Genomic DNA, 27734 nt, shown 5'->3' with positions numbered 1-27734 from the left:
ACATACTGCAAATACTTGGGCAAATGTTACTAGTGTGAGTGGACCCAATCAACCCATTAGTAGTGCATGCTCACAACTCCATTCACTTCAGTGCAAGATCAACCGGCAGGGTATTCAAGGTCCTAATGTTTAATGTCACTAGCTGTATACACACCCTTTGAACAACATTAAAAATGCATAGTGCCTTAAAATGTGTGTGTGTGTGTGTGTGTGTGTGTGTGAGAGAGAGAGAGACTAATTGTATCTTCTGACGTGTGAATTTTCTCCCTAGTTGAGTAATTCAAACAATGTACTCATAAAATATTCTTTTCGTATCTCTCTTAGTATTCATAGTGTGCTCATGTAGTCTAAAAACAATTTAAACTGAACAAAAACTAGCACTGCTTTTACTGATTCTGATATTGGATTCTTTCTTCTCTGTCCCTCTCCCCTCCATGAATACACAGTGAGTCAATCTCATATATCTTGATGGTTGAATAAGCTCTTTGATTTTTGAATTATTTTGAGATTAACTGAATTTGAAATGTGTGCTGCATGCAGTGTCTTGCTGGCACAAAGAGATGAGCTTTCTTATTGACAGAAAAGTTGCAAAACTACATTTTTCATTATTACTCTGTATTGCTGAACTTGTGTTCTTAACAGGCTGCTGGCTGCCATTATCGTGAGGGAACACCAGGTTGAAAAGTTCAATTTACAATATTCTCTTCTGACCTGCTTGAACTCCAAAGAGAGTGACAGAGTGCTTTCTTCCAGCATGAAAAAAGGCAAATCTTTTTTATTCACAAATAAATGAATAGTGCACATTATATTAGGTTGTTTAGGAGTTCATGTAATGCATAAAACCTGCTACCCAAGAATGAGATTATCAGTATATCTGATTACAGTTTTACAAAGACAGTTGCTAAAGTTTACTTTAGTACACAGGGTCTCAAAACTCTGCTCCACTGGTTGTCTGAGGACCAGCAGCTTGTGGTCTTCAGAGAACTGGCTGCTCCTATGGTTGTCAGCTCTTGCTGCTGCTAAATTGGATTAAAACATAGAAAGGAATACATTAAATATCTTCCTAATCTTTTTTTTCCATAAAGCATCCACTGTAGTTGCCATTGGGATGTTATGTAATTGCCCTAATTTGTCGTGTGGACCCTGCTACCTTGCGCTAAAAGTCTGCAGTACCCTTTGACAAAACAGTACTATGTCAAAGCGCACCACAGAACTTTTAGAGCCCAGTATCAGGGTACAAACAGACACTAGAGCACTGTAGATTTACACTCCGGCTTGCCGCATACTGACTATAAACAAACCTTTATTAACAAAGAGTAGAGCGGAGAGGACAGTGTGGCTATTGGTTTTGGGTAGAAGTTGTTGATCTATTGGTTACATGTAACCCTCATTCCAAATATTGACTCCCTTTTTGCCCATGAAATACCCTGCTTTTCTTGCAATGTACTTTGCATTCTTAAGTATTCACCAAATAGTTTGGATGGATCATTTGCAGACTATGGCTCCTTCACAATCTAAGCTCTTCCTCTATTCACTATTGGTCATTCATTATTCATGTTTGGTAACTGGTTACTTACAACACATGGTGCGAATCCAGGAGAAAAGAAATGGCTGAGTTTTGCACTAGGCCCGAAAGGAATTCTGATAGAGAAACAGGAAGACCACAAAATAGGTCTAGGAGATACCAGCAATTATATTAGTATACATATCATGCTTCAAAAAATCTGAGGCCTTGGGTGAAGGGGAAATAATGGCCTAGCTACTAGCAGCCGGTGAAATCAATGCCAAATTCAGAGGGTGAAACTCACAGAAAAGTTTGGATTGTAGCAATTTATAGAATACATAAAGTGAAGGTGCATTTGCTATGACTTTTTCATTGCATATGTGATTATACCGGTTACTACTCCTCTTTCCCTTTAACCCTCTCTTTTCAGCATTGTCTGTCTGTCCTTTTGTCCCCAAACAGTGTGTCCACTTTATTCTATTCTCTTGAATGGTTAAACTACTCCACCTACACACCTCTTGCTGTCCCTGGTCCCTTCCTTGGCTATATCTCTATCCACCATTTCTTTCATCCCTTTTTGTTCCTTTTCTCCCCCGTTCTTCTGTTCCCAGTTTCTGCCTTCCTCCTGGCTCAGACTCCTGGTGCACCCTAAGCCAACTCAACTAATTGTCATTTACTATTTAGATTGTGGTATGCCAGGTGTTTTTGAAAGATGGAGAAAGACAGAGTTGTTGCCCCAAAGAATGCAGGACTGTAATTCCCAGAAAAACTGGGGTGGTAGAGTGAAGGCAGCATTCTTAGTATCACATTTCATGAGCATCTACAATAGCTGATATAATTGAAATAAATTCTGAATCCCACATTACCACACTAACAAAAAGCAATAAAGCACAATATTTATGAAGAAAGATGGCAATTACCTTATTACATCAGACAGTAATATTCTAGCGCAGGACTCTTCATCTCATATTATATTCAACACTGATTGTGAGTGTAAAGAAAAGGTTTGTACTGTTATTATGCCAAAGAACATCTCATGTGTAGCCCTTAAAAAGGTAATACAAGATTCCCTCTGGAAGGTAGAATGCAGCAATGTTGCAATTCAGATCTTGAAACAACCCTATTTGGCATTTACAGAAAAAAAAAGAGCATAAAATAATGAGCCATATTTTGCAATCCTTTATTCCATAGTCAAACTGATAGTTTCATTTACTTCAATGGTTTTATTCTGGATTGAGACCAGTATGACTGAGATCAAAATCCATCCAATAGTTTTAAAAAGAGATATAAAGTCTGAAAGAAATTAACAATAAAAAAAAGGTATATCTGTAGCTCCATGGGTGAGGAATTGTTTTCCAGAGGTGTACCATGCCAGATCCACACAAAATGTCAAACTTTGCAGCTTGATTAAAAGAGAACCATCTAAAATGTATGGCTATCTATTTTCACCCGTAAGGGTCAAAAACAGCCTTTGGAAACATACATACAACTCCCATGACTTCACTGGTTGGAGCAGGCACATATATGTATATTTGAGGGTGAATTTGACCACCATTTTCAAAATTTTGGGTGCCCTGCATTTTTACCTGTGTTCTGAAGGTGGGAGCTCAGAAATTCCTTTAAGGTCTTTCAAACTGGGCATCCAGAATCACAATTTTGTGATTAAGGGATTACATATATTTGCTATATCAGATTAAGGGATTCAGTATATAAATGTATAGTGCAGTCCCATAGACGGAGATAGTATATGAAACCAGTATTTAGAATTTTACTCTCTTCTCTTAGTTCTAAGCAAAAAAATCATTAATATTTTTCAACATTTTCTTTTCTCTCTATTTTGCTTAGAATGGAGTAAGTAATTTAGTATAGAGTACAACTCTGTGTACTAACCAAAATTTCCCACCACATCCATAACCTTTACATAATCCTGGTTATGATCAATGGGGGAAATGGTTGGCTTTGCAATGCCCCATCTTGAAACCATGGAGAAATTACGCAGGCCACTTTACAGTGCCTGGGACATGCAATCAAGGAGTGATGCAGCCAGCATCTGTTCTACAGATAGAAGAGGAGATGCTACCTCCACTCCTTATGGAGAGGGAGGATGGTTATGGTCCAGCCAGTTTTGATAGGGTTATGCTGCAGTTTCCAAACTCTGAGTTTGCTGCTGGTTTGTTACCTCTTGTCTGTTAGCTCTGATGTCTTGGGGGATATAAGCAGAGCTGGTTAAATGGAACTGGGTTAAACATGGATAGGAGTGTAATTGGGTTCAATAGCTTAATAGTCTGTGATTTATTAAAGGAAAACTGCATTTTATTGCTGCCTTAGAGGCCTAGAAAAAGTTTCATTTTACCAGAATAACGAGTCAATTACAAAGCACCATTTTCAAATTCACAGACTCCATTGATATGAACTGGGGGCCACCTCGGTATTGAAAATTCTAATAGGAAAGACAGCTTGATGAGATATACCAAGACGGGAATATCAGAGCCTCAAACAGAGACACAGGGAACAGCAGGGAAGCCACTGGATATTTTTGCTGGTGTTTGTTTGGTCTAAAAATACCCATAAAAAATACAGACCTTACCTAAAAAAGGGGTTTCTAGCCCAGCTCTGCTCTTCCTGTCTTGGGCAGCCCATCCGGTGGTCACTGTGACTGCTCCTGGCATACTTAAATGTTTCATAATGAAGGCATTTTAAAGAAATAAATATTAGTGGTATATAATCATATTTTTGCATTGGATAAAGTAGGGCAGAACCAGTTCCAACTCAGGCTGAATGCTTTCCCCCTCTCTTCCAGTTTACAGTCCTGTCCTCTATGGCTGTTATATTCCATCTGCCCTGAGTAAGGCTTTAAAAACCAATACAGGTTGTTGAATACACTTTCTAGCTCTCTACCTTTAATAGATTGCATCAGTTATTATCCTTGCCTTCCTCTGAGAATGGGAACATCGTGTGTGCCATTTCACACTCCACTGACAGCCACCATTATGAGAATAGCTCCATGCTCTGCTTTTTTGCTCTTTTTTTGTTCTTCTTTCTGAAGCCAGAGATGTTGTCAAAGAATGACATTTGTGAAACTCTCCTGGCCTTACATACTGTGAAAATATTTTGACCCATGAAGTATTCTATGATGTGCCTGGCTTGTTAGTGGCCCCAAGTGTTAATAGAACTGGAGCAATGCAGAATTTTCATTATAAATTTTGAAATCCTAGAAAACTCACTTGATCTCACGTATTGTTATTTGCAAGGAACAAACCCAGCCCAGGTTCAGTGAAGTTTTCTAGAGTTTGCAAACCTTTCAAACAGCCCTGCACTAGGTTCTGAGTGAACTGGAGAAATCATTCAAACCTCATGGGTTTCTATGCAAAATCAGGTGAAACGCAATGGTTTTGATGGAGTTTCACTAGCAGTTGTTGGATTGTTTTGAACCCAAAGCACAAACCAAAATGCATCTTAAGCCCAAGCAAGCAGCCACTTGAATCCCACTCTCTTTTGGGGCGAAGGGGGCAGATAATATGCATCCCTGTCTACGGGCATCTCTACTGCCTTCTTCAGCAGCAGATCAAGAAAGGGCAGAAATAATTCATTTCCCTGCCACTAGCAACTCCTAGGACCCACTTCTTAAATATGAGACCCTCTCCTAAGTAATATTACGATCAGTTTTCCTAACTCAAGTGCAAGACTTCATCTTTCAGGGCTCTAACTTTTTGCAGCCTGATTCCAAAAATAACCTATTGTATAGTCTTGAAAGTAACATTCATTTCCTCCATTGTTGCAATCTGTCTTTGCCTTCTTTTCACCTGCCTATAATAGATCACATTGTGTCTAAAGAACACACCAGACATGCCATCTACTTCCCAAATGTCTAGCTCCCAGCTGTCCGGTTCTTCTGTGTTATAATGGGCTCTTCTTCCCAATTCAAGTGTCTTCAGATTAGGCTTCTTATTAAATATCCCCAGCATTCAAAAACTCCATCTGCCTCTCAGCAGATGCCTATAACTAGAGATATGCTACTGGTTCTCTTTCCTTACATAGACAAAACTAGAGTAGACACATTCCTGTTGGCCCTTTTTTTCACTTCCACTGAGCTCTACATTTAGAATGTAATCAACCCACTTGTTCCAACCTGTTATCAGTGACTTACTGACCTTGCTGTACCTGTTCCTAATTTCATGTCCTTTTCCTAAGGAAGAAAAAGAACCTGACCAAATTAGGAAACAAGCTGTAATCTTCTGTCACCTATATTGTCAACTTAGCATATAACAGGCTCAGTTATTCTTCTTTCATAAAAAGAATCCGAAGGCATCGTCCATGACATTTAGCACCAAATTTTAAAACAAAACAGGACAGCCTACAATATTGCATAAACACAGTGCTTATAAATACAAATAACAGATTTATAAATATAGCTACCTGCACATGCCAATCAATCGTTTAGACATCAGTATACTACTCTTTGCACACACAATTGATACTCACAAAATTACAGGTGCCAAATTCCACATATAATTTTAGAAGCCATTTTCAGGTCCACTAAGAAATTAGACCCTGAATATCTTATTTCAGGCCCAGCATTGTATCAAAATATTACATTCCCATATCAAATCTGGGTTTTCCTTCCTAATTAACATGCCATCCAGTCCTTAAAAACCTGGTCCATTTCATCAGCTATTAATTGAAAAACCCCATTTGTTACTGTTCCGTAGTAAGTGAGTTTAGTTTTCTAATCAAAACCTGGGGCAGGGGTGTGTTTTAACTGGCAGAACTGCAAATGCAACCTGGAATCTGAAAATTAAATTGTGTTCTTCCTGTCATTTAGAGAAAACACTAGCAATGAAGTAATGATCAGTAATAAAGAACTAGTGCTTACTTAACTGGCATTTTGTTTTGTGCATGAAGCAGAGCAGAATCCATCTCACACTCCCCTAGCTATATTTAATTTGCAATGCTAGGATGACCCTCATGAAAAGTTATTTGTCAGCAAAGTCTGAAGATACTTCTTGATGAGAAACATATAGGGCCTGATCCAAAGCCCATTCAAATCAATGAAAAGACATCGCAGGTTTTTGGAATAGGTCCCAAGAGCAAAAGAGAGTTGAATAAGAAGGTGACATTCTACTTCTGACTGGCCACAAAGGTTTATATCAGATTCTGTGCAAAATTAAACTCTACCCATCTACTTCCTTACAGATGTTTTAGAAGGAAATTAGCAAAAAGGATTAAATATTCAGCATCACTTTAGGCTAACAGCAAGATTCTATATTTGTTTATAAATAGAAATGTGCAATATATGTTCAGGTGTCTGCCAGGAAAGAATATTATCTTGTTCCAAGACAATTCTGCTTTCTCTAGATACTGTAATTATTTCATTCTTGCAAAGATAAGTTTTCCAAATTGTCTTTTACTGATCCTCACTTTTTCCCTTGCTTCTTAATTCTTATCATCACCTTTTGAATTACTAATAAGTTTGTTTATGACAGCTTCTCTATAGCAAATGTTTTCCATCGAACATCTGTCGTAAGATATATGCTAGCTGAAGGGCATAAGATATATGATTACACTGTTCTTGATTCCTCACTTCCAGTCCTTTCAGCAGTGAAACAGTCTTTCAGCCAAGCATATTGTAATTGCTGGGCACTTTCTGCAAATACAATTGCTATTTCCAAAGCCCAACCTGCAATTCAGGACACAAACTGCCATTCTTCCATTTTTACCAGGTCATCAGTAAGCACGGGCAGACTGCAGATGTGCAGCCATCAGTTAGAAGTTTGTTCACCTATTGGTCTGTCCCATCCACAGAACCACCATTATTTCCTGGAGCCGATACGCTATTACAGACAATCTGATCACTAACATTTAGAGTGAAGTCAGATGCAGTGAGCAAGCAGTGTGTTAATAAGAAGCCAGGGGATCAAGAGGGATAAAAAAAAAGAATCAGTAGTTGCTATGAAATATTAGAAGTTGTGTAATACTAAACCAATAATCTGGGTGACAAGGTGAACTCTTTCACTACTGCAGTCTTCTCTTTCTATTTTCCATTTCCTTCCCCACTTATCTCCTCCCCAAAAGTTCATCCTACCGAAACCAGAGCTGAGCCGAACAACTGTGTCAAATGGTCTGCACCCTAAGTTCTCTTCTTTACATTTCAACTGCAGATAGCCCCAAGCTGCAAGGTTTGGGTCCACATCCAAACTACCTTCCATCTATTTCACATTCCTCCTAGAGAACTGAAGGTCATGAGGAGGGGAAGTGTCATAGCTCTGAGGGGTGGATACAGATGTCACCGACTAGTTGACATGAGAGATGGGCCCAAAACAAAATCCTTGATCCAAACAATTTTGAATTTGTGGGGGGATTGAAATCTTAATCTAGATCTGGATCCACTGTTAGCATATGGGCCTTATCTTTATGGGGGGGGGGGAAGTCAACTCTCAGAGCTGAATACTCCCAAACTTTGCCATTTCATTCGAGGTAACTCTTCTCACCTTCCAGTATCTGCAGTGCTCTTGGGTTTAAACGTGTCTTCCTTGGACTTGGATGGTCCAGAGGCAGTTTGATCAAGGCAGCCAAAAAAAAAAAAAAACAATGATTTACCTGGCTTCCTAGGTCTACTCTCATGGACGGGCCAGAAAGACTTTGCTCAGAGAGATCTGACCTTTTCTACTACTGCTCTCCGGACTGAGCTAAAGGTGAAGCAGGTGAATTGCACAGACTGAAATTAGAGATCCCATATTCCTTGGCTCAGAGTAGAGCTATTAGGAGCAGTGTGTTAATTATTCAATGAAGGGGGATTATTGGAGCAGTCAGTTTTGATAGCTTGATTTTTAAAATGTGCCCTGGAGCACCTAAAGCAAAGGATACTTTTGAATGAGTGTATAAATCAAAATAAATAAAATACATCTTGTCCATGATAATAAAATTGAGAAACGTAGGGTATGTCTACATTATAGAAAAGGGTTTATTGTTAACTCGGGTTAACAGTGAAGATACAGCAACTCCGTTTTTAACATGGGTTAGGAGCTCGAGTTCAACCCCAGGCCCCCCTATAGGTTTTAACGAGGGCTGCTAACCTGAGTTGCCATGTCTTCACTGCTATTTTAACCCAAGTTAGCTAGCATACCTTTCTTTGCAGTGCAGACATATCTTTAGACAATATGTTAAGTGCCAGTCCTACAAGTGACAGTGTGTGGACCCTTGAGCCTGCACAGAGCACTATTGAAGTCAATGAGGTTCCCCTCTGTGAGTTTCTTTGTAGGATCAGGGCCTTAGTGAAAAAAGGCAACGTGGAATGAAGCAGGGGGGTGCGAAGATCATGAGAAGGAGGCTGGAATGCTCTCTTTACAGGTGTCTACAATGTAAAGAAGAGGAAAACAAAAGGGATGTGAAAGGGGCAGCAGAAGACAAAGAACCCCAGCTGGGCAACATTAAAGCTGAGAGAGGAGAGAATGAAATGAACAGGGAATAACATCAAGTGCTTGTAAACAGTGATACAAAAGTGCCACCTACATTCACAGCGGAGGACATCACTTAATGGTAATGGATGCTTTAACACTCCCATGTGATCAGCCCATGCACTGTAGCATTAGAACGTTTGAATATGCCTTGAGTACTCTGCTACGGGAGGAGGACAAGCAGTGCTTCATAAATTAAATCAAATGCATTATGTGATCACATTTATTTTTATCTGAGTCTACAGCACTTGAATTTTTTTTATCACTTTAAAGAGAGAGAAAGAGAGAGAGAGAGAATACAGCTATGCCCTCCCAGCACATCAATTTATCAAGTTTAGATTTTGAAATCTGTATATAGCCATATAAAATTTACACCCACTGAGCATATTTTTATACCCACATAAAAATTTATTTCAGCAGTGTTTTGCCAATATGTCATGCGTAAAGTTTTGTTTAGACATTTATATATATTAGATATAGTGGGCTAAGGGCTGCTTTTGCGCTGAGAAGCTGCTCATCTCGGTTACAGCAGGCAGACTCTCAGCATCACTTGTGCACGTGTTTGAAAGATGGGCATGTCTTCAGGTCAGATGCTAAACAGAACTATTTACTGTGGGCTAGATTCTGATTCTGACTACACAAGGGAATGGGAGGGGAGTAGCTACTCTCCTTATATCCCTAGCTGGGCTACCTGGGCCTAGAATAACCCAGCTAGGGTCATATGGAAAGTAACTTATCCCCCCCAACTTGTTTGCTTACTCCCCCTCTGGAGCAGGTGGGTGCAGAATGGGGAATTCTTCCTCTATTCACTGACCAGAATAGCTACCCCCTTGGGAGCAAGAGGAGAAGAACTCGTGTCTCAAAGGAGTACTTCTGAGTCACATTGCCTTCCAGGACTATATCTAGGTTGCTGTAAATTTGCTTATTCACTTGCTCAGGATTGTGCTTGAGATTAGATGGCTGGAACTACCCCCAGGATGTCCTACCACTGGGGCCTGCGAGGAGACAGAATAGGACCAGGAAGTTAGCTCTATGCTGTTCTTACACCAGGGAGAATTGCCCCACAAGCTGTTGCAGCCCCGTTGTGGTCCCTATATATCGCTTGTCCAGGATCAGAATCTAGCCCTGTCTTTCTCACTCCGGCATCACTTGGCACCAATCAGCGTAAAAATACCTCACAAAGCAAACAAATACAATATAATGCAACAATCAACAGATGACAGAGGGGAGGTGGCTGGGTTTGGGCTAGTTTTTCGAGGGGTGGAAGTGTCTGGAAATGGTAGCTATTGATTTCCCACTTGCAGGTAGAACAGAGAAGATCACTTCCTAGGCTCTTTTATTATTACTTTGGAAGAAAACAATAACTCAGAAGTACCTATTTTCTTCTAAAGCTAAATACCTGTCACATCCGGCTTGGCTCTTTTCATTCCCCCCCCAACCCCCCCACCCCCATCCCCAGTTTGGATTTGATTATTAGGAGATAACTTATGAAAAGCAATTTCAAAGACTGTATATACTCATACTCATTTTTCCAAATGTTTCTGTTAATGGGTTCTGCACAATCTATGGGTTTCAGAGTAGCAGTCGTGTTAGTCTGTATCGGCAAAAAGAACAGGAGGACTTGTGGCACCTTAGAGACTAATAAATTTATTTGAGCATAAGCTTTCATGGGCCACAGCCCACTTCATTGGATGCATGCAGTGGAAAATACAGTAGGACGATTTTATATATACAGAGAACGTGAAACCATGGGTGTTACATGCACACTATAATGAAAGTGATCAGTTAAGGTGCGCTATTACCAGCAGGAGAGAAAAACAAACAAACAACCTTTTGTAGTGATAATCAAGGTGGGCCGTTTCCAGCAGTTGACAAGAATGTGTGAGGAACAGTAGGGGAGAAAAATAAACATGGGGAAATAGTTTTACTTTGTATAATGACACATCCACTCCCAGTCTTTATTCAAGCCTAATTTAATGGTGTCCAGTTTTCAAATTAATTCCAATTCAGCAGTCTGTTTTTGAAGTTTTGTTGTTGAAATATTGCTACTTTTAGATCTGTAATCGAGTGACCAGAGAGATTGAAGTGTTCTCCAACTGGTTTTTGAATGTTATAATTCTTGATGTCTGATTTGTGTCCATTTATTCTTTTACATAGAGACTGTCCAGTTTGACCAATGTACGTGGCAGAGGGACATTGCTGGCACATGATGGCATATATCACATTGGTAGATGCGCAGGTGAACGAGCCTCTGATAGTGTGGCTGATGTGATTAGGCCCTATGGTGATGTTCCCTGAATATATATGTGGACACAGTTGGCAACGGGCTTGGTTGCAAGGATACATTACTGGGTTAGTGTTTTTGTTGTGTGGTTGCTGGTGAGTATTTGCTTCAAGTTGGGGGGCTGTCTGTAAGCAAGGACTGGCTTGTCTCCCAAGATCTGTGAGGGTGATGGGTCATCCTTCAGGATAGGTTGTAGATCCTTGATGATGCGTTGGAGAGGTTTTAGTTGCGGGCTGAAGGTGTCGGCTAGTGGCGTTCTGTTGCTTTCTTTGTTGGGCCTGTCCTGTAGTAGGTGACTTCTGGGTACTCTTCTGGCTCTGTCAATCTGTTTCTTCACTTCAGCATTGTAGTTGTAAGAATGTTTGATAGAGATCTTGTAGGTGTTTGCCTCTATCTGAGCGGTTGGATCAAACGTGGTTGTATCATAGAGCTTGGCTGTAGACAATGGATCATGTGGTGTGGTCTGGATGAAAGCTGGAGGCATATAGGTAAGTATAGCGGTCAGTAGGTTTCCGGTATATGGTATCCTCGGCTTTGTATTAAATAAATATAGATAGGCTGTCTGTGAACTTCAATGATCAACTGACACAGACCTGATTATACGATGCAGAAAAAAAGTTTTTATGCTTCTTTCAAGCCGTGATTGCATGGCCTTTCCCTTCCATTGCTGTTGTGGTACTTTATATTGCTCATGTCTGCTTGCTATTGTCAAGGTAGCAATTTCAGTGAATCTACATGGTAGGAAACTCAGCAGTGCTAACCGTCAGTGAAAACTACATTCATATTAAAGATTGTCTTAAGCTCTGTGTGTATGTGAATTTAGGGCCAGATTTAGAAAGGTATTTAGGCACCTAAAGATGCTGATAGCTGCCTAATGGGATTTCCAGAACCGCCATAGCAGCATAGAAACCTAGGCACCTATCAGCATCTAAATATCTCTCTAAATCTGTTCCTCCCACACAATCCCAGGGCTGGTGAAAGGCGCTGGCCTGACACACTTGTAGAACGAAATCCTTTCTATACCCACAGACAAGTACACTACCTGCTATATTGTGGAAGAATCGTAGAGAATTTAATAGAGAATGGGAATGATATTAAATTCTCTCATCTTCATTTCACAGTTAGGAGTCACCTTCTCATATGTAACTTTTAAGAGGGCACTGGCAGAGCTACCATTAGAGCAGTCCATTTTTTCTTTTCTGATCTTGCGGAGGGCACACTTGCAGGTCATGCTGTCACTACATGTCTGCTCTCTCAGGGTGAGAGGATAAGCTCTAGAAATACACAAGGATTCTGCTCTCCTGGCGTTACAGATAGGATTCTTGTATAGCTCAATCCCCTGTTAACAAACTGCTGTGCAGACAGACCCGGGGAGAGAGGTAACAGCATGTATGCCTGTGCCAGCCATCCAAAGAAACCACCACCCTGGACTTGTTATTGTAGAGTCACATAGGACAGGGCATTACCTTGTACTCATGTTATGCTGTGCCCTGTGCTGTAAGAGTACACAGTCAGGAGGGTAAAACTAGCCGCTCTATGCAGGCATCAAGTCCTTGTTCTAGCCTAAGGCATGGGCAAGAAGAGAGGTGGCACCATGGCCTGCCCTATCCACCAGGGCTAGCCTGGGAAAAGAAGCCCATGCTGCAACCTCTTAGCGTTGGTGCAGTAGCCAGGCTCTATCTCAGTGGGAAGGAGTTCTGGGAGGCACTAGTGTGGTCCCTCGTTTGAGGGTAAACGTTTTGTGGAACCAGGGTGGGAACCCACAAAACCTAAGTATTTATCTGGCCTCCATCATCAAAGAGTCTTAACAACTCACAGTTTCCATTGTATTTATCCTCAACATTCCAGTGAGGCAGGGCAGTGCTATTATCCCCATTTTATAGCTAGAGAACACAGGCACAGAGAAACTGAGTGATTTGCTAAAGGTCATAAAAGGATATCTGTGGCAGGGCAGAAATTGAATTCAGGTCTCCACACTCCCAGGCCACCTACTTAACCACCATGCAATCCTTCCACATTTTTAAATAGACTAAAAATACAGAAGAGAGAACACTGTAGATCATCTAGCTGGAGCCAGTTTTACACTTGTATAGATTAATGAAATATGCTTGAAGTCTGACCTTGACGTTTGTACGGTTATATTTTAGGCCTGTCACACTTGACACTTTCTTTTTAGAAACAAAATTGAAGAGATTGCAAAATGATGTCTGCTGGAAAAAAATATCCAGTCAGCTTTAGAAGTGACCACGTGTGTTCTGTACTCCTGTACACGGAGCTAGACCTTTTCTGCTTACAGTACCATGATGATGATGTTACGAAGGAAATGAACAAAATCCAGATAACAGCTAATGTGTTAACCCTCATGCTTTTGAATAGTTTGAAGCCAAGTTAGCTAGGTAAAATGTGTAATTTGAAGGTGCAAATGCTAAGATTCTCCTTTGTGAATGAGCATAAATTGTATTTAGAGGAAACAGCTAATTTTTTGTGTGCTCTGTCTCTCTTGGCTGGCTAATTCACCTCTCTTGGAAAGAGCCATGCACTCTGGCCATCAGGTAGAACAGAAAAAGTCAGGAATAGCAAGGCTGGGCCCACTAGTCTGTAGAAATCTGCATCAGTGATATGCGAGTTTCCTCAATCCAATACAATATTAAGGGCTGTGTAGCAGGGCGGGACTCACCCCTGCGGCACCTCCTGCTGGTCATCCAGGGAATTAGCATTTCCAGCCTCTGCAGGCCGGTGTCCCGCTTGCTGCTGGGCTCCCGAGTCCCTATCAGACTCCGGTGCCTTTTTCAAGCCAGGGTGCTGCCCCTGGCAGTACCCCCACAGATCTGGGTCTCCCCAACCCTTTATCCCCACCTCACCTCAGTCTTTGGCTACTGCCAGTCACTATCTAGCCCCTGTTCCCTGGGGCGGACTGCGGTATAATTGCCAGGCATCATCAGCAAGGAGGGTCTGGACCTGCTGCTTCTGCCTACCCTTGGGCTTCCCTCTGCAACCCCAGTACCCTTTTCCTAGGCGTTCATCAAGGCCTACAGGCTGGGGGTTTCTCAGGCCAGAGATCCCCAGCTCCTCTGGCCTTTCCCCAGCCCTGCTCTACTTTAGTCCCTACTCAGCCCCCAGTAGTCAGGCCCCTCCCTTTCAACATCTAGAAGGAGAGACTGCATCCTCCTGGCCCACTGCCCTCTTATAAAAACCAGCTGGGCCCTGATTGGGGCGTGGCCACAGCTGTGGCTGTTTCCCCAATCAGCCAAGGCTTGCTGCTTTCCCTAGCAGCAGCCCTCTTGCAGCCTCAGCCCTCTCCCAGGGCTGATTTCAACAGTGACTACCCTGCTACAGGCTGCATTGTGCTTTAGAGAGACAGCCCAGCATTGGGTGCAGTTCAGAGGTGTACTGGGGGGGCCCTGCCTCCTGGGAGCAGTAAAGGGGGCTGCATCTTATCTTTGCCAAACCCGTCCCAGCCCTGACCATAGTTCCTTCTGACCATTCCCACATCCTCCCTTTCCCTTCCACTCTGGAGATACTAGAAAGGACCATGTTATGCCTGACCCTGTGTACACTCTCCCCTTCCTTTGCACATCCACACATGGGCCAGCATAATCTTTCCCAGAGCGATTAGCTCAGTAGATGCAGTGACAGAATGCAAATGTGGTCAGGCTGAAATGCAAGAAGAAGCTCATGAACAAAACAAATCCTGCCCTCCATCAGTTTATCTTGCAAATGTGGGTGGCAAGATCCCTTCCTCACAGCTGGCCTGGAATATCCCTATTCTCTGGCAATCCATACCCAAAGTACACAGATGAAGAGACCACTGGTTGTTTGCTTGTTGCCCAGGGCTCCAGGACCCCATCTCTGGAGTACAAGCAGAAGGGGGATGGATATGTACTTTGTTAATTTATCAAAATTTGGGCTAAGAGTGGGGCCCAAATGCAAACTTTTCTGCCCACTCCACTGGATACTCTACATTAAATAATCCTGTGATCTTCAAAATCCAGTCCCTAAGGGATACCTTTTCATGACCTCCAGAATTGCTGCTATAATTTCAAACTGATATTCCCCACCCCCTTTGTTTCTAGGTTATTACAAGTGCAAAACTCTGGATGAGCACATGTAGAATAGGTAAATAGACATCTGTCTGATATCAGATCTTTGTACTTCAATGAACATTCCATGTGCAAAATGGTAGGTGCTTTATTCGGGGACAAATTTGAAGCCCTATTAACTGGGCTCTAAGGTTATACTGTAAGTCCTGATTCTGATCTCATTTACACTGGGGTAATTCAGGAGTACCTCCACTGAAATGTAACTGAATTACACTAGGTGTAAAAACCACTGTAAGTCAGCACAGAACCAGGCCCAATGTTTTCAATTGGTCTGTTCGATGTACTGGAATTATCTACTGAAGACACTGCAAAATACTCTATCAGATGCTGTGGCACAGCACTGTCCTGACTGCACATTTCTGTGAGCTTTTACCCATGTGAAATTCACTTCTTTTCTTTGTTATAACTTTGCACAGCCTGCAACACAGGCTTCAGTATACACACAATAATTGACTTCTGAAAGAGGAGGTATAAACGCTGCATTGTGTGATTTGTGAGGCACTTCACTCAATTTTTCTTTTGTGTAGAAAATTCTTAAGGAGAACACTGATAAACAGGAAGCAGAAGGGCTCTGTATTATTAAGAATTAAGATTTAGGACACATGCTGCATATGCAGAATGTCACAAGAATACATAATTACACTTGCATAAGAGTAAATATAGGTTTGATTCTGCTCTTGGCTACATTGAGGCCAATGTGGAGTAATCACACTAACTTCTATAGTTACTTTGGATTCGTACCTTTGTAGATGTGGATAGAATTTGCCCAAATATACAATAACTCCACAGGCCAGTGCACTTTTCACATCCGATACATTGTCAATTTGCATTTCAAAAGGCTACATGCAGCTTGGAATGTAATTTCTCTATAAAATATTTCCAAGACTAGGACAAATCAGTCCATTCGGAAGCCTCAGAATCCACAACAGGCAAAAGCAAGGAACAAACGAGTTTGCTGATTAACATTGAGATGCAATTCAATGGACAAGATTGTGCAAGATTGCATGCCCAGATTTTGGTATATTTACTATATAGCATCCACATTTGGTGCTGCGATTACAGCATCCAAACCCCACTGTGGAAGTCAATAAGAGTGAACCCCTAAATCCCTTTGCCTCCTTTAAAAACCACAGCTTTGGTGACAGGTTTCAGAGTAGCAGCCGTGTTAGTCTGTATTCACAAAAAGAAAAACAGTACTTGTGGCACCTTAGAGACTAACAAATTTATTAGAGCATAAGCTTTTGTGAGCTACAGCTCACTTCATCAGATGCATTTGGTGGAAAAAACAGGGGAGAGACTCTTGGCACACAGTAAAACCTAGATGTGGGTGCACAAACTGGCTTTCATTTTGTAGAAATGATCCTTTCCTACCCTCCGAACACATGCACATAACAGCAGCATCAAAAGTTAATAACTAAAGAGCTAACCCCATCATTAACCGCAAACAACACTGCTGTCTCAGCAGGCAAAGGCCTGTATTTAGGTTCAGTTTATTGCTGCCATGGTCCCATGGGTGATTAATCATTTTCAAATCCCAATTATCTGAAATCCTGCATATTGTGAATATGGTGAATTCTCTGAGTCAGATTCATAGCTGGTGTTGCTCCTTTGACTTTAATGGATCTAGACTCATCTACACTAGCTGAGAATCTGGTCCTTTTAATCTGATTTTAATTCAGTTCCTTCTAGTCAAGACATATGTCCACTACAATTCCCTTTGCTGGACCTTCATTTCTGGGAGGTAAGCGAAAATGAGTGGCATAGCATTCATGTACGAAAAGCATGGGGAAATCTCATTCTACTTATGTTGGGTATTTATCATTTCATGTTACAGTGGAGTCCATTTCAAAGCATAACTTCATTGCAAAAAAGTGTTTTATTTTTACTATTTTACTATTTATTTTCAGCATGAGGAGTATAGATGCAATGGATATAACAAACTCATATTATAATAGAATAATGTCTTGTCAGTCTTTCACATCTTGTCAATCTGAAGTTTAACAGGTGCTAATTTTGGAGGACTTCCCTGTGTATTTTTGGAATCTGATTTGCTATGCAGAAACTGTATTCATTTAACAGAGCTATTCCTTTAACAGGAGTTCCCTACGTCGACTGCACTAAGTTATTATTTGTACCTGAGCTGTAGCAGGGATTGGGAAAAGATGCAGGAAGAGGCAAGGTGAACATAAAAAAGGACACAATCAGCCAATTTGCTGCATAAATCCTTTTCAGAGCCCAAATGTCTTTTTTAATGTAAATTGTGCATAAAGAAAAGCATAAAACTTCAGTGATTCAGGCCTTAAATGTTACTACTACAGGGAGTTCCAGCAATTTACTGGTAACATACTGAGTAGTGGAGTTAATGTAAAATACAGCGCTCAAGGCAACATTCTTGTAAGGGAAAATGTAAGTGAATCAAATTTAGAAGTCTAGTTGCTCTTTAAAGGTGAAGTAGCTGGTGCTTCATAACTAACATTACATTTCCCTTACTATGCTAATTGCTATTGTCTACATAACCATCAGCAGCTCCTTTTTCCAACAGCAATAAGCTCTAATATCAATGTCAGATTGATATTACTTTTCATTCCAGGTTTAGAAAATAAATGTGATTCATTCTTCAGCAAGCTCTAATTAATACCTTGGAAATATATATTCAACAAACATCCTTACTTTGCTTCTAAACAAATAATTTCATCATAAGCTAGTTCTCACGAAAACTACAATAAGTTTTCACAATATATTACAGGAGCTATGGCTATTCAGTTCCAAATAATGGCTCCTTTGCTAGATAAGTAAATTGAAATTGATTTGTTTTAGCCTTCTGTGCTAGAACATACAAAGACTGCTTACAATAACCCTATTGACTTCTGCAAACAGTACTCAACTTTGCTTCCTCAAGGACTCGTGGCAGAATTTTTAAATCTTCTCCTCTCTACTGTAACCTTTTGTGAACCAAGACTTCATTTAAATGTCAGCTTCCAGCAATAAAATCTATAAAGAGGAAATTAGAGACTGACTTCAAAGTCTGCTTTATTTTGCCACAGAGTATCTACTGTCTGATATAAGGAAAAAGAAGAGAACTAAACACAAGAAAGATAAATTTAATTGCAAAAGAAAAGACGCGTAGGTCCAGATCCTCACAAGAAGCGAGGCTCCTAAATACCTTGGAGCAGTGGTCCCCAACCTTTCTGTGGGATTAGCACGTTCCTATTCCCAGAAGACTGTGAACAGAGCCAGACACCTCGCCGAAAAGAAGCATTGCCACGGAAATGCCGCCGAAAATCGGCAACACTTCTCAACAGCATTTCGACGGCACACACAACTGCCCCGACAGGCAACATTGCGTCCACGGGCACCGCCTTGGGGACTCCTGCCTTGGAGGAACTGGGCCTTGCTGTATACATTGTAAAACAGCAATTGACTCAAACTTTCTGTTTTATACTAGAGAAATCTGGCAAGCTACCCAGCCCGTGGTCAGGGCCGGCTATAGGCACTGGCTAAGGTAGCCTTTGGCTGTTCTTGGGGTGGCACTCCAGCATTTTTTTATTTTTGCTTCGCTGCTTGGGGCGGCAAAAAAGGTAGAGTCAGCCCTGCCCATGGTACCCCAGCATACCTTGCAGCTCCATACAAAAGTGCTGAGGATGGAGTACAGGCCTTTTCCATTCCTATGTGTACTGCATAGTTTCTCTTTTCTACAAACAAGAATATTTTCAAACAAAATAAAGATTAGGGACATTATTAGCACAGTAGGAACATTAAGTGTAGCACAAGAGAGACAAATATGGTCCAACAAAGTCTGTATTTAGAAACCCTGGAACTATAAATCAGCCTTTAATCCCATCCTTTTTACCCCTCCGTTCTCATTTAAGTCTAATTAACAACAAGGAGTCCGGTGGCACCTTAAAGACTAACAGATTTATTTGGGCATAAGCTTTCATGGGTAAAAAACCACTTCTGAAAACCATGCATCTGAAGAAGTGGTTTTTTACCCACAAAAGCTTATGCCCAAATAAATCTTTTAGTCTTTAAGGTGCCACTGGACTCCTTGTTGTTTTTGTGGATACAGACTAACATGGCTACCCCCTGATACTTTAAGTCTAATTAGTTTCTTTATCCTGTGCATATAATAATGCATCCAAATAAAATCATTTTTTGTGGCTGAGTTTGTCAGTATCCTTTATATTTCAAGAATCCTTGTAAACAAAAATCTTACTAAATAGCATATATCTGAATTCCTTCAAGGCTGGTGCCTGACCTTGTGTTTTTTTTCAAATAACTTATGGGCACCAATTTGTTCCAGTCCTTCTGGATTTTTCTATAACTTTTAATAGAGCACCTTTAGGTATGTCTACACTCCACAACTGGCCCATGCCAACTGAGCAGGAGGACAAGCTAGCACTCCCGTAGAGCTAGACCTCCAGGGAAAGAACACCACCTCATTAGTTGATGCTCAGTGGACTCTGCTCAGCCCTGTGCTTAGATTACCTGACTTGCACTCTCTGTCTCTCTCTTTCCAACACTTCAAAAGAGAAGTAGAAAAAAAAGAAAGCATTTCAGAAATGGAGAGGGAAAGACAGGAAAGAAAACAAGTCACTGAAGTACGAGATGAAGGAAAGGGTCTCTGAGCACACTGACATCCTTGTAACTAGATCTACGGTCACATCCTGAATGGACAGTCTAAAGGGATGCTGAGCCTTTTAATTTCTTGAGCAGTATGACCACCCTGCAAGCAGGATTCAGGTGTGTGATATTTGGGCCTCTCTACATTATGCTCCTTTAACTGGCAGTAAGCATGACATACAAGAGGCATGACATTCCCTTTGCTTCCAAGACACCTTGGGCCTTTTGGTACCTTCAACCAAGTGACCTCCTTGTAACTAGACTTTTGGTCTCTGCCCTTTTGGCATTGTACCCATTTGGCACTATAATCTGGGTGACAACATTGTCATCAGGGTGCATGTGACAACCCAACCCAACACAGGGTTGTGAGATCAATCCTGCAATGAACTGAGTGCTCTCAATCACCATTAACAACCCAGCGACAGTTCAGGCCTGTCAGAAATTACAGGATCAGATCCATTGACCATTAGGTCTCTTTACTATACTTGCTAGATGTTTTCAGTGATATGTCATGTAGATTGATATGATATGACTGTACCAAAAACCGTTTCTGAAAGATTAAGCAATGCTCTGAGGGTAGGTAAAGCTGCACTGAAGGCACCACAGATCACTTTGATGCATATCAAACCTTCCCTCTCTCTCTGCTTTGCTTAGGCATTTAAACGATAGTATCTGAGCATCCTGGCTGGGGTTCAAACATAGCTGGCATAGTGTAAAGAGACTAGAATCGAGCGCTAGTATTTTAAGATTACATTCAGGTTTTAAACTTTAGTGCATCAGAACGGGTTGTATCTCTAAGCATCAGGATGAACTCTTGGCTCCATTGAAATCAATGGCAAAACTCCCATTTGTTGCAACGGGGGTATGATTTCACTTGTGCACGTTATTTTGAAGTCAACTTATTTTTTAAATAACAAGTTAATCTAATTTCCAGTAAAACTGAATTTAGTACATTGTTTCGTCCTAGGGCTTTGCCGGGCCTTGTCCTCTCTGGTCATAACACTGGCAACAAATGTTGACCTAAGGTCAAATAGCTGTTGCATGGTTTGAATGTTGTCATCAGCTTCTGTGCTTTTCTGACTACTAATCCACTGGAGGTCATTCAGTATTTCACCTCTCACAAATATACTTTTCATATCACCACTTTAGGTGAATTAAAATTTTCTCCCTTCTCATTCCAAATGTACCGCTCTGTTCTAAAATGTCTATCTTCCTCCAGGTTTCTCAAAAATAAACAGTCATTTGCCTTGCAAAAATTGCCTCACAGCTATTTAAAATTAGGCCTTTCACTCTACAGCCTAACCTGGACTCTCTCTTTTCTCATTTATTTCTCAGCTGCTTCATTAAAACAAGGAGTCTCCCTTATGACTGGAACCACATGAATCCATATGAGAGAGGAAGATGTTCGATTTAAAAGTGGTGGTGATGGAGCCATGCAAGTTTATTATATTTTGTGTTGAATAAAACTGATGTGCAAAGATAGCAGCAGGACAATTGTGAAGACAAAAGAAAGCTCTTCATTGGGAGAAACACTTTTTTTGGCTTTTGAGAATCAAAATACTTTTTTGCTGATTCATCCAAGAGTGCCAATTCTCATGCAAATTCATGGCCCTGGTCTTAGGCCTAAATTTTCAAAAGTGATAGTGATGTTGATTTCCTCAGCTTAAGACTCCTGAAAGGAGCTAGAGAGTCGGTGCTCAGCAATTTCTGAAAATCAGATTTAAAGTGTCTCAAGTTAGGCCCCCACAGCCGAGGTACCCAAAAACCACTAGTCAGTCACTTTTGAAATTTAAGTCTTCTCTTTAAGAGTCTCTCAGGGTTGAGGCCTGAGTACCTTTCATCCCAACTCTTCATTTACAAATCACTGTTCCACATAGTCTCTTCAGGGACTATGTAGCTATAAGTGTCTAGGGAAGCCTCCAACTGTGAGAGACGGAGCTAAAGATTCCTGCGGAAAGACCTAAGGGAAAACATAAGGCTGAGCCCAAATCTGTTTCATCAGAAAACTTCAAGACTCGCCTTTTAGCAAAGGTTTCCAACAATAACTAAAGCATAAAGATGAGGGGAGAAAATCCTGAGTCAGTTGAAGCCAGTCACAAAACTTCCATTGACTTCAATAGGGGTGAGATTTCACCCAAGAAATCACAACAAGGGAGAGACAGAGTAATAGTAAAAGAAGGGGGATAGGAATACTAAGCAAAGCTGTTGACCTTAGGAACCAAGGCTACAATGGACATCTCTGGGCATCTTAATTACTTTATTCATGGATTGGCCTCTTAGGAATACCATAAAGAGATACATTTACTTCACATGCTTTTTGTCTCTCTTGTTACATCAAGAAGATAGATGAACCAAAACACTGTGTCCAAACACCTGAAAATCTTGGAGTTTTCCAGATCTGAATCTTGTGGCTTGAACTCATGTCTACACAGGAATATTGCAAACCTGAAGACAGATTCCAATTTCAAAGGCTATTCCAAGACTACTAATTTCACACAATTGTTATTGGTTTATTGCAGATCCCCTGATACTCTAACAAACATGTTTCCAACTCTCACAATTTTATCAAGTGATTTGTAATATTTGTTGTTTTTCTTAAAGCCCCAGCTGCTGGAATCAAGTGATGTCATGAAAAATTGCAGCTATTATTAAAAAAAAAAAAAGAAAGTTTCTAGTCTACTTGTTGGCAGAGAAAGGCCTGAAAAATGTAACCTGAGTGTAACCTAAAGAATCAAAACCTAGAAGGCAATTAAAAAAATACCTTATGATTTTTGAGCCAATCATTATTTTTGCAGACCGACTCATGATTTTTGAATGATTTTGTAATGCTGTGTCAGACAAGAGAACAGCATACAAAAACACATCACTATCAGCAGGCTGGGGAAAGAACGTCAATATGATTTGCTGGAAAAGCACTGTGTACACCTATGGTGAAGTATAAATTAATAACAAAACATAATGATGTTGATAATGAAGTTTACAATTATAACTGATAATAAATGAAAAAAATATATCTTAGTACTACCCAGGTACAATAAGCTTGATGTTCCCACCCTTTCTCCATCAGGCTTAATGGAAGATAGTTGTCAGTTCTTTAAATAAATAAATCTTTTAACAGTATCACACTTTGAAGTGTGACAAATCTTAATGATCAGGAGGCAGCTCCTTTGAGGCGACAGCTGCTCAGTCCCTTCCAGCTGCTAATTATTTAAAATCCAGTGTTAGAATTAAACCTGACACAATGTTGCAATACAGTTTATCAGTGCAATAGTAAGCAACATAAATATATCTTTATTCCAGCAAATGACAACTAGTCTATCAGAAAGCTACCACTCCCAATTCTCTGGTTCTCACATTGGGGCACAAAGAGCAGGCTTGCCATTTCATTTTGGTAATTGCCAACTCCTCAGCTTAAATATTTATTTCAGAATCTAATGGTTAATTCTGGTCTCACAGAATCAGTGTTACCATCTCGTACTGAATACATTAAGCAATCAAGGGAAAAGCAGCAGCCATTCTTGAGAAAATATTAACTCCTGGGTTGACATTAGATATCTAGTTAGTATGTATATGCTTGTGCTTCGTACATCCTGTACCTACATCACAATTGTACCATTCCGTGCAGATCAGTGGAATGTTAACAGCACGGCTATTGCCATGAAAGGCGATCAGTGAAGGAGTTAAGTATCCCGCTGGTAAGAAATTATAAAAAAGGACAAAATACTATTCTCTTTTCTCCAATTTGCCATTGTTTTGTATTTTAATATTTACTCTGCAGTTAATTACTGGATGTCTCCATTAAGGCTCTTAACATTTAGACTAAAAGTTCAGCATAAACTCAGGGTCACCGTTTACAGTTTGTCAATGCTCCCAGAGCAAACGGTCTTATTGCTTGGAAGTAACCGTGAATGTTAAAAGGCACAATGCAAGTATAATTAGGAAATGAAATACATAACTCTAAAAATATCCCAATGATCTATGCATGTAGTCACGGTGTCTGACAAATTCAATTAAATCTGTCATACATCAATCCCCACAGTGTTACAGATAGAGACATAGAAGTATCGAATTTTAATTATTCGGCTAGTATTGATCCCACAACAATCTGGTGAGAATCATTTCAAGCTGTCAGTACCCCCAGGAGACAATAGCTATTATCTAATTATAACTCACACCATGTCATTTGATAAAAGGTTAAGGTTTTCTCTTTTACACATTTTTGCAGTCGGATTCTCATGTATAAATCAGAGACACATGATTGCCTGTAACTTGTAATTATTTCCTTTCCATTGAGCAGCTATTCCATTATAAGGATGAACCCATAAGAGTGAATCCTTAGTGTAAGTAGTGTGTTCCTCCAGCTAAAACAAGGGCTAGAGAATCAGAATCTATGGTTTCTATTCCACATTGCCCTTGAGCAAGTATCTGCACCTCTCTGTGCCTCTGATTAGGACAATAATCACAGTACCCACCCTGGTTAAACACTTTGGCCCAGATCCTCAAAGGTGTTTAGGAACCTAACGCCTACTGATGTCAATGGGTGTTATGCACTAACTGCCTTTGAGGATTGAGGCCTTTGAGATCCTAAGAGGAAAGGTGCCATGTGAATGCAAACTGTTATTACTTATAAGCTGGCCATTTTTCATTTTCACTCTGTGCCACCTTTCCTCTGACCCTAAATCCTCTCCTCTTCTCACCCCAGACTGAAGAGGGCCAGTAGTGAGGACAGGCAGGTGGCTGGCACTGGCTGCTTTCTTTTCCTCCACTCCATTCATCAAAACACTTAAATACTAGTTTATGTGCTGGCTGCCATCTTTGCTGACATGCTGGGGACAGAACCTGAGAGAGAAAAGCATGAGCTGCTCCAGCTTGAGCTAAACAGGCAAGGCTCCATGACTGAGGCTGGTAGAGACTCATTGCCTGCGCACAGCTGGCACACAAGGGGATATGTAACACACTCACTCATTGAAGCAGACTAGCCATCCCATTGGCTTCACAGTATTCTCTCCATTCTTACAGCTAGGGAAGCAGACAGGAAAAGATATTGCTCCAAAGTGGAGGTTTATAGGAAAGTGGACTAGACTGACTCCCTAGCTCCTGCTTTAGCGAGGGAGACATGTAGCTTAGGCATGGATTCACTTTTAGACGTGTACCTTGCTAACTGAATGATTTCAACTCTGAATGGCTTTTAAACCTAGGAACCTGCCTTTGTGTTTTGCTGAACTGAGACTTCAGTACCTTCGTGCCAGCATTTCCGTACTAACTTTCACGCTCACAGACTCCAATGAGTTTACTCGCATGAGTAACTACTCACATGAGTACAAATTGCGGGATTAACTCTCTATGAATCTTGTGGCATTTAGGCGCTATACAAATAGAATGTATTGTTAGAGACACCTGACATTAAAACATTTTTATTTCATTTTAGGTAATAATAACAACATGCCTATATAAAGTTCTGGGTGCTCTAACACATAATTATTACTACAACAATAACCAGCAGCAGTAATATAACCATTCAGAAAGGAACTCCATCAGCCAGCTACCTACAAAAAAAGCTCCTTTGCATCCCTTCATCATCTGAGAAGCATCTCTCAGCCTTCTCCAAAAACAAAATCAAATAATCAATTTGTTCCATATGCCTGGAAGGTTACCAAATCTGAGCCATTTTGGACTAGGGGAGTAAATTGCAGTGGAGCTATCACTGAGAATACTCCATCAGCCAGCCCCTCTTTTTAATAACTACGGATATCCGGCTCAAGGTCCTGACTGCTGACCACATGATGGCACCAGGAGAGAGGTGCCAGGTCATGTATTACTTTATACAACATAACCAACACCTAAAACTCGACCCAGAGTCCAGCTAGCGAAGATCCCAGAGCAAGTAACCAAAAGCAATTCTTTACTCACAATCCAATTGCATATGGCAAACATCACCCCCTGCAGACAGAGGTACATTTATATATAGGGAAAGAATGATAAAAGCACCTGATCATTGCTCGCTAATATACAGTTTCTTAGAAACTGCAGTGATGGACTGTAACAAACGTACCATTCAGTGCCATTCTGGGAGTCCCCTTTTTTCCCTTGAAGTTTATGATTCAAAAATAAGGATAAAATAAATGATCAGCAACAAATAGCCTTACTGAGTCCATGAAATCCAAAAGGGGAAGTTACATATTTAGAAAACTGTAGCTATCCTCCTCTAGATCTGAACTTCATCCGATTTTAAAATATTGCTACCAATTCAAGGACAATTTAGAGACCAATGAAATTTTCCAGCCGAAACAAGAGACATGCTAGAAAATCAGGCTCAAATGAGAAATATACACATGAAAGATATATCACTTGGCACTCATTGTGACCTGTAATGTTGGCTGAGTGGGCTATGGGATTCACTTTATTCCATTCAAGAATATTTGTATATGCAGTTACTTGTAATCGAGACCACAAAAAAGTGGAAATTCTCCACAAGGAAGGATTTCTGAGACTCTTCAGAGAGACTGCATTACAATTAAACATTCCCTGGATGTTCCCTGCACTGAAGAATCTCACGAGGGAAAAAAAAGATCCTTTCAGGCAATAGCCAGTGGTGAACCCTTAGGTTAATACTGAAGTTAATCATTTCTTAGAAAGAGTATTAGCAGGGAGACTCTGCAGAGGTTAAAATACAACACCATGAGCCTTAAGCACTGTCTATACTACCACTTATGTGGGCAGAACTTATGTCACTCCAGGTGTTAATAAACCACACCCACCTCCACCCCACCCCCCCGAGCAACACAAGTTACACCAACATTAGCACCGGTGGTCAGCAGTATGTCGGCAGGAGAGCTTCTCCTCCTGACATAGCTTCTTCCACTCGCGGAGGTGTTCTTATTATGCTGACAGCATAGACCATCTTCACCAGATGCGCTGCAGCATGGTACATGTAGACATGCCCTAAATTTCCAAAAGCAACTAGTGATTTAGGATGATTTGGGTTTGGGGTGTCCCGTCTGAGATAAAGTTTTTAGAAAGTGTTGAGCACCTGCTGTCTGAAAATCAAGTACTTTTAAGAGGTTTCATGATGGGTGCTCCAGAATTGAGGCACCTAACAAGCACCAGTTGATTTTGAAAATGTAGGTCTAGATTTCATCCTATTCCTGTTTTTCTACTGATCTACCATGTGACCTTGGACAAATAACTCTACCTTTTTGTGTCTGCCATCTGTAAAAGAGAGATACTAATACCTGAAGGAGCTGTTGTGAAAATTAATGTTCCTGAAGCACTTTTTTTCCACCTTCCAAGTTCAAATGTAACATGGAAATGAAGGAAGGCTACTTTTTAAATCCAGATTTATGGGCCTGCCCTCAAAATTCCCATGGCAACCATAGCAAGTAGGGTTGAGCCCTGTGCTGGACTGCCTTTTTCATCGTCCATGTCAATTGATTATGTTCTTTATCAGCAGTCTCTCATGTTACTTTGAACTATCTTTCCTCCTCCCTAACTATTTCAGTTCTTAGTATTATTTTTTAAAATTATCTCACTTTTTTTCTCCTTTCAATTTGCTCATCATCACCTTTTCAAAAAGTTCCATCCTCTGATAGCCAGTATTCTCTGGCTGATTTAAAGTAAGACTGGGCAAATACTGGGATGGAGAGCCCTGGAGACTGAGTTTCTTTGTTTACAGAAGGCTAAAACATTAGCCACAGTTCTAAGCTTTTCCTCATCCCCAAACTAGATGGGCAACCTCTAGGTATGGGAGTCTTCACTACCAACCGACCATTCAT

At 40.7% G+C, this 27734-nt stretch overlaps 1 protein-coding gene across 10 annotated transcripts in view; it reads right to left on the bottom strand.

Annotated features, from left to right (window-relative positions):
• The window catches only part of LOC119861038, a 362455-nt gene that overhangs the window by 257658 nt on the left and 77063 nt on the right, over positions 1-27734 (bottom strand). The window contains exon 8 of one of the 10 annotated variants that reach the window (XM_043492102.1): positions 16567-19034. The exons of the other annotated variants lie outside the window; for them this stretch is intronic. Within the exon in view, the coding sequence (XP_043348037.1) occupies positions 19008-19034 (27 nt within the window). The 3' untranslated portion in view covers positions 16567-19007. Of the gene's footprint in view, positions 1-16566; positions 19035-27734 lie in introns of those variants that run through there. 10 annotated transcript variants of the gene reach the window in all.

The sequence above is a fragment of the Dermochelys coriacea genome, chromosome 9, assembly GCF_009764565.3.
Source record: "Dermochelys coriacea isolate rDerCor1 chromosome 9, rDerCor1.pri.v4, whole genome shotgun sequence".
Classification (NCBI taxonomy): Eukaryota; Metazoa; Chordata; order Testudines; family Dermochelyidae; genus Dermochelys; species Dermochelys coriacea.
The sequence above is the reverse complement of the archived record's forward strand: the minus strand, read 5'-3'. Positions and strand labels throughout refer to the sequence as shown.